General features: G+C 43.3%; 1 protein-coding gene across 4 annotated transcripts in view; it reads left to right on the forward strand.

The window, feature by feature from the left end:
* The window catches only part of Amot (angiomotin), a 66,436-nt gene that overhangs the window by 17,494 nt on the left and 35,719 nt on the right, over positions 1-13,223 (forward strand). For 3 of the 4 annotated variants that reach the window (XM_026396807.2, XM_026396808.1, XM_026396806.1), the window contains exons 4-6: positions 214-1,147; positions 7,786-8,257; positions 12,752-12,896. In XM_026396807.2, coding sequence (XP_026252592.1) covers positions 276-1,147; positions 7,786-8,257; positions 12,752-12,896 — 1,489 coding nt within the window. In that variant the 5' untranslated portion in view covers positions 214-275. The remainder of the gene's footprint in view (positions 1-213; positions 1,148-7,785; positions 8,258-12,751; positions 12,897-13,223) is intronic. The other variant, XM_026396809.2, reaches the window with a different exon arrangement.

The following is a 13,223-nucleotide window of genomic DNA, read 5'->3' on the forward strand; positions in this document are numbered from 1 at the left end:
TGAAAGTGGAAACAGAGCTCTTTTGCCTCCACGTCCCTCATCATATCAGTGCTAGAGCCAGGAAACCCAGCAATTACGTTGTTATTTCTAAATTCAATTTTTCTACTTTGTTTCTGCAATGGAATCCTCACCCCCAAATATCCATGTTCTTCCCCTTTAGAGGACTGATTTATCCAACAACTGGGTGTTAAGCTTCCTGTTTCCCCTTCCCAGGTCAAGGGCAGCCCAGGTGCCCAATTTCTCTCTCTCTTCACAAGGCACCACCAGCGATAGAGATGAGAAATTCTGAGGAACAGCCAAGCGGAGGAACCACAGTATTGCAGCGTCTGCTACAAGAGCAGCTTCGCTATGGCAATCCTAATGAGAATCGCAATCTGCTTGCCATACACCAGCAAGCCACAGGGAATGGCCCTCCTTTCCCCACTGGCAGTGGGAACCCAGGCCCTCAGAATGATGTGTTGAGTCCCCAAGACCACCACCAACAGCTTGTGGCACATGCCGCTCGGCAGGAGCCCCAGGGCCAGGAAATCCAGTCAGAAAATATTATCATGGAGAAGCAGTTATCTCCTCGAATGCAGAATAATGAAGAACTCCCGACCTATGAAGAAGCCAAGGTCCAGTCCCAGTACTTTCGAGGCCAACAACATGCCAGTGTTGGAGCTGCCTTCTATGTCACTGGAGTCACTAACCAGAAGATGAGAACCGAGGGACGTCCATCAGTCCAGCGGCTCAATCCTGGGAAGATGCACCAAGATGAAGGACTAAGAGACCTCAAGCAAGGACATGTCCGCTCCTTGAGTGAACGACTTATGCAGATGTCACTAGCCACCAGTGGGGTTAAGGCACATCCACCTGTTACCAGTGCTCCCCTCTCCCCACCACAACCCAATGAACTCTACAAGAATCCCACAACTTCCAGTGAATTCTACAAGGCCCAAGGGCCACCTCCCAACCAACATAGTCTGAAGGGCATGGAACACCGAGGCCCCCCACCAGAATATCCTTTCAAGGGCATGCCACCCCAGTCTGTAGTGTGCAAGCCCCAAGAGCCAGGGCACTTCTATAGTGAGCATCGCCTGAACCAGCCAGGGAGAACAGAGGGGCAACTGATGAGGTATCAGCATCCCCCTGAGTATGGAGCAGCCAGGTAAGAGAGTTCCCTTTCTGTCATTTCCTGACCTCATCCCTAGCCAGCCCTTCTGCTGAGTGTTGGGAATATTAAGGGAAGGAATGGGCAGGTGTAAGGAACTCCAATAGCAATGCATGGCTTACCTGTGGCTCAGTAAATTGCCTGTCAACCAGAATTTTAGTCTCTTGAACCATAATTAGCACTGTATTGACATTTCCTTGACTTATAGGTTGGGTATGGACTTGGCCGCATAGTGGATGAAGAAGAGCACAAGTCTTGATTTCATTAGCTCTTTGCTGCCCTATCTCGTAGGATCCTGAAGGAAGGGTCAATGTTTCTCTTCTTGTGCATTATTAAGCTCTTCTTTGAGAAGCAGAAGCAAATGGTCTTGGACTTTACTCTGCAACATCCTATCACTTCCACACATTCCCATCTGTAAAACTCTCATCATTTATTTTTGTGAACAAATCTGTTTTCCATTAGTTGTACATTTTCCATAGAATTGCTATGATTCTTTTGGACATTGAATAAACAGTCAGATATTATGGCAAGGGGAGCTATATACATGTTCAGGTTCAGAATATACTTCTTTGTAGCTCATGAAGTTTGGTCTGCTTTGTATTTTTTTCTGTAGAGAGTTTGTTAGTTGCTTGTTGTGTTTTTAAACATCTAAGTTAAATTCACATCATATCTTATAGAAGTTTGCCAGATGCTAAAATGCACAAAGAGAAATATTCCTATGACTTCTGTTTTATAAATTTGGTTCTCCCTAAATGTACCTCTTATATATCCAGCCAGTTGCCCCATGTCTTTATCCACCAGATTTTATGATTTCGTGGTTTTCTTCATCGTTCTTATTGTTACTCTTTGGGCCATGTTGCTGATATTGATATCCATATTTCAGTATATGCAGCAGGCAAAAGTTTAAGTGGTGGGCAACAATATTGGCATTCTGTGTGCTATTCCTGCACAGGGCAGGAACATGGGTAATGATGGGTGGTTATAAGTTCAAAGTCCTGACCCTAGGTTGACACTTTTCCATAGGTGACCCACAGACTAGATCTGTGATTTCTCTCATGTCTACCTCTTTCCCTCCTAAAACCCTCTTGGTTTGAAGTTCACTGGGTGACTCAGGAGAGAAGACACTCAGGGGGTAGAGAAGAAGTAAGAAGAAGGTACCTGGCATTTCCTGATATTTCCTTTTCTCCCTCTCTGCATCCTGTTTTTTTTTTTTTTTAACCAGAGGCAATTTACTTTGAGCTCCACCCCTAACTTTTCTAGTTTAGGATATTCCCCCCATTAACCCTGGTTGATTTCCTAAAGCCTTTGTAGCTTTCAAAGGGTAGAGGCCTAAGTTCTGATAAGTGTCTTAGAACAGGAAGTGGGGTAAGGACAAGTCCATTCATCTTGAAACCAAAGCAAGAACCCAATTCTCACCTGCCCAGTGAAACATAAGACCCAGGGAGGGACTGTTCTGTTGGACTGCAGAGCTTGGTGGAAACCCATTCAAGCCAGAAAAATGTCAATGAAGCTGGCAGTTTTTGTTTTGCTGTTCCCATCAGTATGGAAGAGTCTGTGGGACTCCCTCCAGTCTGTGGATGGGCTGACGTCTGCTGCGTTGTGGGTGTGGAGCAGAAGCCAAAGCCCCACTCAGCACATGGCCCGCCTTCCCAGGAAAGCTATTTTCAGAACTCATTCACCAGTATTGTTTGTGATCTGAAATGACTCCCACAGTGTTTGAAGCTAGATGGAAAAGCCCTTTGATCTGCCTAAATAAATAATGAGACAAAGAAGTTTTTTTTCCTTTCCATACTGATTAAACCACCAGAGAAATTTAGCTCCATGGATCTTATAGAATGATGCCTATCTTTTCTCCTACCACCTAAATTGACTGTGACTCTCACTATCCCCCAAGCAAAAAATACCACACTGACATGTCCTCTCTTTTCTTCCCTTTCTTCCTTTCTTTTCCTCTTTCTTTCTTATGGCCTGGGGATGAAACTCAAAGCCTTCACACTAAGCATGCTATCATTTAGCCAAATCCCAAATATACAGCCCATCGTGAGCCAGTGTTTTTCTAACATTCATTTCTCGATGGCACAGGGGCAGAATGATTAATATGCTTGGTGAATAATCAAACCTAAAACAACCCAAGCCAGAGGATCCCCTATGTGAAATTTGGTTGGGCACCAGGCAAGTTCTGGCTGCAAGCTCTATACTGACCCTGTGTGAGGGAGTGGCACTTATTGACAGATTCCTGGCAAGAGGAGGTAGTTGAACGTGCTTTCCAGAAGCACACTGCTGTTAGGTGGTGACATATTTTTCCTCCTTTATTTCCTTTAACCAGCTAGCTTTATTGTTTGTGAGTACCTTTCCAAGTAATTGTTGCTAGCACCAAACCTTAGAGGACTAAATTTTTAGTTCTTAATCCACAAATTATAGATCAGTATGCAAAGCTTTTTGAACAAATTGCTGTTAAAAAACCCAAAACTTTTTGTTTGCCTTTAGAGGTGCAATGAAATGCTGAAGATTTGCTGTAAAAATGAACAAAATGTTATAAACAATCTTTTGATTACTTCATCTTCCCTATGCCCTCCTCCCTACTTAGAAAATAAATATCTTGAATGCCCAAATCTCCAGATGGGAAACAAGGCCAAGCCATCTGAAGCATTTTACAATTTTTGAATCTTTGTGTTTCTAAGTGCTCTGAGCCTTTTCTACATCCTGGGTTTCTACATTTATCAACTGCTTTTAAAAATTAAATCATTTCTGTTTACAAAAGTAGCCACCTCCTTTCAATTGTTGAAATCATGCCCAGATCTGATGTTTCTTGAAATCTTTGTTGAGTGGAATCTCAGGGTGACCTAACACTGTAGTTCAGAGTAGAGCTGGTTGTGCAAGCAAAACTATCCGGAATTCTCAGCCTGCTCCAGGATTCACAGATTCACCATTACAGAGCCTGGGAGAGGCATCATTCAGGTGGTGAGGATAAGTTGTACTGCAGGCTGTTGGTGGCACCTGCTCTGATAACAGTGTGTGTGTGCCAGGGCGGGGGGGGGCTTGATGTGTGGGCAGGTGTGTGTAGACATGCATACATGTGTGTCTGGGAAGGGTGGGGACTCTTCAGTCATGGAGTGGCAGGGTGGAAGGTACTATGTCAGATGGGTGGAATGTCTTTTACTTTCCCTTTGTGTCCTCACAAGCTGTTTCTTGGGGTGGGGGGAGCGGATGTACCACTCCCAGCCCCTGGCTTTGGGGAAGACTCTAGTTTTAGTTGGTGGCCTCTGTCCTGCTTGAATGGCTATGTCCTCTTTTCTGTAGAGCCTAGAGTCCCAGATAGTTTTAGGAAGGAGCAGGATGAAGGAGGAGGGAAGTGGCAGGGAGGCAGGCCAGGTCTTCCACGGGGTCATGTGATTCTATTGTCTGCTGGGTGGCTTGTTCCTGGTTAATGTGTCAGCAGGGAGCGATTCCAGCTGCTGTGGGGTTGAAGGACCTGGAGAGTGTGTCTCTCATGTGGTTGCCACTTTTATTATTATTATTATTATTGCTCTTGTTATTATTTAATCTTCAGTGTATTTTGCTTCCTATGACATTGCCCATATTTCTCCCCCACCCCCGACTTTTCCTCTTCTCATCCCCATATTAATACTGTCCTGCTTTTTGGTGGTGGGTGGACTGCTGGTGCCCAGATGGAAATTTTTTTGCTGGAGGGCTTTCTCAGATCCTTTGAGACTGTCCAAGACACTGCTTATTTGTCAATGACGGACTACCTTAGTTTTCCCACCATCACAGTGTGCTGAGATCTGTTTCCTTTCCCAGCCTGGGGGAACTGAGGGGCAGCCACCTTTCTCTGTTTATCTTCATCCTGGGCTTATCTGAGGAAACCTTGTGGCCTCCTCCTTCCCGAGCTCCCGGTGGTGGCTGTGTACTGTCTAGGGCCTGGAAGAGCCTTCTAGCCTCCAGGCAGAAGGGAGGCCGATGGCTGAATCTATTTGAAATAAAGGCCTGATTTGCTTGATGGTGCCCAGGGGAGCTGTGGGGAGTAAACCCAGTTCAGAACTAGGCAGTAAGTCTTTAAAAGAGAACACCTCCCAGGCGTCAGGCTTCCAAATCCTCGAAACCAGGACAAAGGTTAATGTAGTGATTTTTCCCTTAAATTTCAAAAAATATGAAATTGAAATTGTAAAATTTTAGTCCCTCTTTTCTGCCCAAGAGATGCAAAGGCCCCCAGCAAATCCTAGGACATTGTATCTTAACTCTAGGAACACATACACATTATAACATCACTTACTCAAAGAAGAAAGAGAGGACATTGTTCATTTTACCTATGTTGAAACTGAAAGTCCATAGAATAGAAAATGGGAACTCTTTGCCAAATAAGTTTATAAATGGTGCCCAGGCTTTTGTTGAAAAGAGTATCTTCAGCTCTTGGAAAGAAAGATTCTATTTGGCAGCAACTTTCTAGTTGTGATCTTGAGTACCAATCATATCAGTTGTTTGTGCCCAAGTATATTGTGTGCCCTCTTTAATATTCAGCAAGTATAGTCACACACACACACACGCACACACACACACATACACATGCACACACACATGAAATTGGAAGAATATGGATGTACCAGATGCATATGGAGCTAAGAGAAAGAACCGGGGTTTGAGCAGTTTTGAGGGCTTTTGTGAACATCAAGATTATTTGACATCCACAAGCAAGTGTTTGGAATGATATGGTAACTGTAAAAAATTCTTATAGTGAGGAGCTCTTGTAGGGATAGATAAATGAACAATAGTGGTAACTGGAGTGTGTGTGGGAGGCATGTGCTTTAGCATCTGGAATGCCAGTTAAAAGTTAATTGCTGGGCTGGGATGTGGCTCAGTGGTAGAGCACTTGCCTAGCATGCATCAGGCCCTGGGTTAGATCCCCAGTACTGGAAAGAAAAAAAGAAATAAAAGTTAATGGCTCCCAGTGATTTGTCTCAGTTCCATCATAAATTTTATGCATAGTAATGCAAAGATTAAATGGGTAACTTATAAGTGCTATGTTAACAAGGTCACCCCATCAAAATTGGGAACTGGATAAGAGACTGTCATTCCTATTGAGCTAAAAAATATGAATTCCTCAGTATTTTTGCAGTTCATTTGGAATCTCAGGAAAGAAATGGACTCAGACAGATTAAGTAATTTGAAAAAAAAATAATTTAAACAAGGAGTAGACAAGGTCTCTAAACTCTTCCTGTTGGGATCCAAATTCCATGCTCTTAGCCATCTGTCTTCCTTGGATTGACAAGTATCAACTGTAGGACAAGCGTCCCTGGGACGTGGGAGCATATGAGGTTAGTTGGGCATGTGCTGCAAGGAGGGTGAACAAGCTTTTTGTATTCGGTGCACACCAACAGATATTCTTTCTGGTAGTGGTGTTTGGTTGGAAGTGTTCCATCTACAAACTCTTGATTGTTTTTCTTAGTGCTAATAGTCATTAGGTACAAATTATTTGTACCTGGGTATTAGTATTTTGTACCTAGTAATTAGATACAAAAGTTGGGAAAGCCACATTAAACAATGTACCAAAGTTGTCTTTCTGAAACTCTATAAGCAATAAGCTAGAGATCTGAACATCAGTGCATACATATCAATGCATTATGGCAGTGGAAATAGCCAGGAAATATGAATAAGGAAAGAAGTGCTCTGCCTTGGCACTACCACTAATTCACTCTGAGCTTAGCACGTCTCTTGTTTTCCATGTGTCCAGGGATGGAGCTGCATGAAATAATTGCTTTAAGACATTTCTGGCTCTTATATTTTGTGATTCAGTACATCAAAAATAGTATGATGATGTTGCTTGTAACCCCCTCCAAGTCTTGGTACTGTTGTTACTAATGGACATTATTAAGTTATCAACAACTGAAATGAATAAATAAGAATTATTTGGTGTTTTTAGTGTAAAATTCTACATATTTTTGAGTGTTTTTTTTTTTTTTTTGATAAGTATGAATTCTCTAAGCCAGGTCCAGGTAGGAAGATGAAGGGAAGTTTTGGTAGCTGTTGTCTCCAAAACAAGTGAGACATGTTTTCTAAATTTGAATCTTTATGTGTGCTGGACCACATACATAATGTTATTTCTAACATTAGGTTTAGTTTAAAATAATAACTTAAAATTTACCTTGTAGAAGATCATTTAAAATACATCAGACTTGTACATTCCTTAGATTTTCACAAAATGACTTTGGAGGTCATCTGGTTCTATTATCCATGTGATCTCACCTGTATCTGTCTGGCTCACAGGTTGAGCCACGAAAGAACTGTAGAGGTTTCTGCAGGGATCCTATAGTCTGACTCTGCCTGCTTCTCATTTTGCAGGTGTCCTGGGGGCTCCAGAAGCCTCCTCCTATCACTTTTTTTTTGCCCTATTGGGGATTTAACTCAGGGGTGCTCACTACTGAGTTATATCCCCAACCCTTTTTATTGTTTTATTTTAAGACAAGGTCTTGCTAAGTTTCCCAGGCTGGCCTTGAACTTGAGATCGTCTTGCTTCAGCCTCCTGGGTTGCTGGGATTACAGGTGTGTGCCACTGCACCCAACCTCATCTCACTTTCTTGTTCCCTTTTTCTTCAGTGCTTCCGGAGAGAACTTAACCACAGCCTCCCTTTTGTGTTTTCCAGGCCAACGCAGGACATCTCCTTGCCATTGTCGGCCAGGAACTCTCAGCCTCACAGCCCTACTTCTTCCCTGACATCTGGAGGTTCCTTGCCCTTGCTGCAGTCTCCACCATCTACCAGATTGTCTCCGGCCCAACATTCCTTGGTTCCAAACCAAGGTGACCACTCAACTCACCTTCCTAGGCCACAGCAGCATTTCCTTCCTAATCAGGTTCACCAGGGCGATCATTACCGTCTCTCCCAACCTGGGCTGAGTCAGCAGCAACAGCAGCAGCAGCAGCAGCAGCAGCAGTCAGGAGAAGCCTATTCAGCTATGCCTCGTGCTCAGCAGTCAGCTTCTTATCAGCCCATGCCAGCCGATCCTTTTGCCATTGTTTCCAGAGCCCAGCAGATGGTTGAGATCCTCTCGGATGAGAACCGGAACTTGCGGCAGGAGTTGGAAGGGTGCTATGAAAAGGTGGCCAGATTGCAGAAGGTAAGGTTCCCATTGGGGAGCCTTTTAAATCTTACTAGTAGAAAGCCACTGTGGTGGTGTATACTTGTATTCCCAGAAACTCAGGAGGCTGAGGCAGGAGGATCTCAAGTTTGAGGCCAGCTTTGGCAACTTAGTGAGACCCTGTGTCAATATAAAAAAGAAATAAAAAGGGGGCTGGGGTTGTAGCTCAGTGGTAGAGCACTTGCCTAGCATGTGTGAGGTGCTGGTTTCGATCCACAGCACTGCATAAAAATAAATAAATAAATAAAATAAAGGTATGTGTACATCTACAAAAACCAAACAAATAAATAAATGGGAATGTAAGGGTGGTAAGCACCCCAGCATTCAATCCCTCGTATCCCCCCCCCAAAAAAAATCTTAAAAGTTTCTACTTGTGGGTGTCTGAGGACAGGCAAGTGTTCAGAATTTTTGTGTCTGAAGGTCAGATATGGGTCAAACTTTGGCATAAGCCTTTTGCCTCTCTGTGTCAGAGAAGTAATAGTTTACATTTATACTAGGAGAAAAAAAAGTATATAATTTTTCCAGATGTCATTGCCCCAAAGAAAACTTAATTGCTCTAGAATTCCAAAGTGAACAGGGATACCTCTTCATAAGGCCAGGATCCCTGTGTCAGTAGAGAACTTGCCAGCACTTAAAGGCTTTCTGTATGGATTATTTTTGCCAATATGGATTTGAATCTTAAATATAAAACCATAGTTCACAGTTCTTCAAAAAATTCTCACCAGCTGAAATTAAAGCCTGCCCTGCCTTGTTCTGGAAAAGGATGGGAGTTCTCCTAATCATTTTTTCTAATCATTTTTTCAACACTGACCCCCCCTCCCCTGTTTTGCTTTGGTTCTTCCCTGAACTCAGATTCAACATCTGCTCTCTTTGTCTGGTGTGTATGTCGGGGAGCAGGAGGGGCTTAGCACCACAGCTGGGCGACAGGTGACAGCTCTAGGCTGAGGAACTAGAAAAAGGAGTGTGTGTCCCCAGTTCACATTCTTCCCTGGGCCCCTCCTATCTCCTGCAGCTGGGACTTTAGCTCTTTAGTGCTCCAAGCTAGGAATCTTAGTTCTTGGCCTCCAGTGGCTGTTGGTGAATACAGTTTTATGTCCTTGGCAGCCACTTGCAGTTTTGTCATAGTGGAGCTCTTGTGGCTTGATTTCCCTATCTTCTGCACTTTTGAGGGAGGTAAAACTAAAGGTGAGGGAGGGAGGGAGGGAGGGAGGGAGGGGACCTTGTCTTGTATTGTTGAGCAACTCTGTCCTTAGGAGACACCAGGTGGAAATTTCTGGGGCCTGGATGAGGCTGAGAATTTGCAAACAGGTCTGGGTCTAAAGTAGAGGAAGGCTTATCTTCAGCTAAGTATTTTTATGCAGCTAAAAAAGCTCTCCCTCCTCCAGTTTCTTTAAACCTGAATGGGGCCTGCTGAAAAGTAGAGTGAGATCTCTCTCTCTCTGACTTGACCCTGGTTTTGTATTTTTTCCCTCTTCTCATTTTAACTGTGTCTCTTCCTCCATCACTTTGATGCAATAAATTAATTCTATCATACACTAGATACACAGTTTGGATGATTAGGTTAATAGTTGACACCCCTCCCCACACTCTCCATTCAAGGTGACCCCAGCCCCATCACTAAAAGATGAACCCAGATCTTCTATAAGCCCTCTTGCCACAGGATTTATGGTAATTTTGGGGGGTTGGGTGGATGACAAGGAAGAAGAGTAGCATAGAATTTTTGTTGGTTTTTATTGTTGTTTGCTTCTCTGGATATGAAAATATATTTCAAATAAGTGTAATTGGCATAGCCTGAGCATCAGGAGAAATGGAGGCCAAACTAGTACTAAGGTGAAGGACAAGGACAAGAGGGGGGAGAAGAGGAAAAGGAAAGTGGGGGAAATAAGGTAGATACCAGATGATGCTGGAAAAAATAAGAAAGCAGAGGCTTATGAGGGTAATAAGTAGACAAAGTCTGGAAACTCACTATCACCCTCACTTTCCCCTGTCCCCACTATCCCCCTGACCATGCCAGTGGATATGCTCTTCTGTGAATTGTGTCATGGAAGGCCCTATTGACTGATGTGAAACTTTCCTTGCCTTTGTGAAGAGTTATGATTTGGATATGAGAAAAACCCCGTAAGTTCGTGTGTTGGTGTAGGAATATTCAGAGGTGAAATTAATGGACTGTGAGAGCTATAGCCTAATCAGTCCATTCTAGTTTGAATGGACTGAGGGGTGGTAACTGTAGGCAGGTGGGTTAAGGCTAGAGGAGATGGGTTACTGGGGGTGTGACATTGGGGTATATATGTCCTTGGCGAGCAAAGCTCTCTTTCTGCTTCCTGACCCTGCCAGGAGCTGAGCAACTTTCCTTTCCTGGGCCCTTCTCTCATGATCTGCTGCCTCCCTTAGGCCCAGAGCAATGGAGTTGGCCCACCATGGAATAAACCTATGAAACTGAGCCCCAAATAAACTTTTCATTTTCTAAGTTGCCTTTTTGGGGTATTTTGGTCACAGCAATGAAAAGATGATTAATTCATGAAGAGTACAGTATCTCCACAGGGCCTGGGGGAAGGATTAGTACCAGAACCTGCAACAGCAGTCTAAACACCTTGAGTGAAGTTACCAATGCCTTCCAAGTGTTATATACTATGAGAACCTGGAAGCCTCCCTCCCTCCCTCCAGACTGCCCAGAGAAGGCCAGTACCAAGCCTGGTCTTTCAAATGGAAATGTTTATTTTCTCTACCCAGCACTTGAATTTCATGCAAAAGCTTCATCAGACACAGGCCTTACAGATCTTGTCTCTAAATGCCATTCACCAGCTTTCACCTTCTGTGCTGTTATCTCTGTGCCATCTGCAAGGAGAAAAGCACTTTCAAGTCTGCTCTTTTCAGTGGTATAAGCCTCATTTGTTTGTAGGCAGCCCTGTCTCAGGCAGGATTTTGGAGATGGGGGCAGGTTGAATTGAGTTGTTTGGTAGCCCTACCTTTCTCCCCACTCTCCCACTGGGGCCCTGATATTTCTCCCCATAAAGCACCCTGAGCTTTGTTAAGGAGTTTAGTGGAAAACTGAGAAGGAACACAGAATGGTTTCAGGAATCAGACTTAATTTGAAAATTGACTAATAGGCCGTGGGGTTTATTTGTCTTATACAAATCATATGCAAATAATTTCTGTGGTTATTACTTGTGCAGTGGAGCTATACTGGTTAAAGAAAGACTCTGGAGTCTAATTTCTTGTTTTCTTCCTGATTCTGGTGGATTCAGGACAAGACCTTTTGTCTTTGTGGGCTTTTTTTCCCCTTTTTTCTTTCATTTTACGAGATTTGCAGGGGTGTCATAAAACACAACTCTAATCAAGAATTTCTGTTCAAAAATCTGTACTGGTTTCCCACTGACTATGGGATAAAGTCCAAATGCCTGGCATTAAAAGCCTTTTATGATCTGACTCCAATCTATCTTCACAGCCATATCTTGCCAGCTTCCCTCTGTGTACCCCACAGTGTCCAGCCAAATGAGGCTACTGGTCATTCTGGGAATGCATTTGCTCACTCAGAATAGAATACCCTTCCCCTCACCTCTGCCCATTGAAATCTGACCCAGCTTTTAGGATCTGACTCTAAATGCCACCTACTCCCTGAAATTGTTCTCCTCCCCCCACCAGGAATAATTTATTTCTTCCTTCTCTGTATTTTATAGCACTCCTCTTTTTCTCCTCTCTCTCTGGTGCATGCCAGACAAGCAATCTACCACTGGTCCACATCCCTAGCCCTTTTTATTTTGGTACAGGGTCTCACCAAAGTTGCTCAAGCTGACCTCAAACATGTAATCCTCCTGCTCCAGCCTCCTGAGTCTCTGGGATTAAAGAGTGTGCCACCTTTTCCTAAAAGTGGATGTTGCCCTATATTCTTTGACTTGATTAGATTGAAAGCTCATTGAGGACAAAGAATGTTCTCATTCGTATTCACACACCACAGTGCTTTAACCAGTTCTGATTACTGTTTGACCCTTGCTTAAATGTTTGTTAAAAATAATACTGAAGTTTCAGATTTTTAGGGTCTGTTTATTCCACTAGGTAGATAACAGGATAAATTGAAGTAAACATGTGAAAGTCCTTTATATGCTATGAACTTAAGATATCCTCATATTATATACTTTATTATTAATATTTTCAAAATCAAGGAAATATTTATTCAGAAATTAAAATTTATAACCCTTTTAATGAAATTCATTCTATCCTATCACCTTTTATGAAGGTAGAAGTCATATATACATATATTGTTTATAACCTCAGGAAGTCTTTTTGAAATATACACTTACCAAACTTTCCATTGAACTTGGAATGTTTTCCTTGAAAATTTTCTCTTGTGGCTGTGTTCTTATTGCCTCATGGCCATCTGGGAGGAACTGTCACTGAGGTTTTGCATATGTGTTTTCAGACCATCTTCCCCATCAACCTCTTATCATTACCACCTTTCTTGCTTTTTATATTAAGGTGGAGACAGAAATCCAGCGGGTCTCAGAGGCATATGAGAACCTAGTGAAGTCATCCTCCAAAAGAGAAGCTCTGGAGAAAGCCATGAGGAACAAGCTGGAGGGTGAGATTCGGAGGATGCATGACTTCAACAGGGATCTGAGAGGTGAGCAAACCGGGGGGCCTACCTTTGTATTTGTGGGGGCAGCTGCAAGGTGATGCTGGGAAGGGCTGACAAGGGTCTGATCAAGCTCTTGGTGTGGTCAATGGTAAGTTGCAGAGACTCTGCCAGGCTAAGGGTGTGTGTGTGTGTGTGTGTGTGTGTGTGTGTGTGTGTGTATCTGGAAAAGTATTTGGTCTCAAGCTTGCTTAGTGGGGAGATAATTAATGGCCCGCAATTAATCAGGCAACAATTCTTCCTGATATTCTAGACCCACCTAGCCCACCCCTACCATTGGTGCAGCTTCTCTTCCTTTGTAGGTCTTGCACAAGT

The sequence above is a fragment of the Urocitellus parryii genome, chromosome X, assembly GCF_045843805.1.
Source record: "Urocitellus parryii isolate mUroPar1 chromosome X, mUroPar1.hap1, whole genome shotgun sequence".
Lineage (NCBI taxonomy): Eukaryota > Metazoa > Chordata > Mammalia > Rodentia > Sciuridae > Urocitellus > Urocitellus parryii.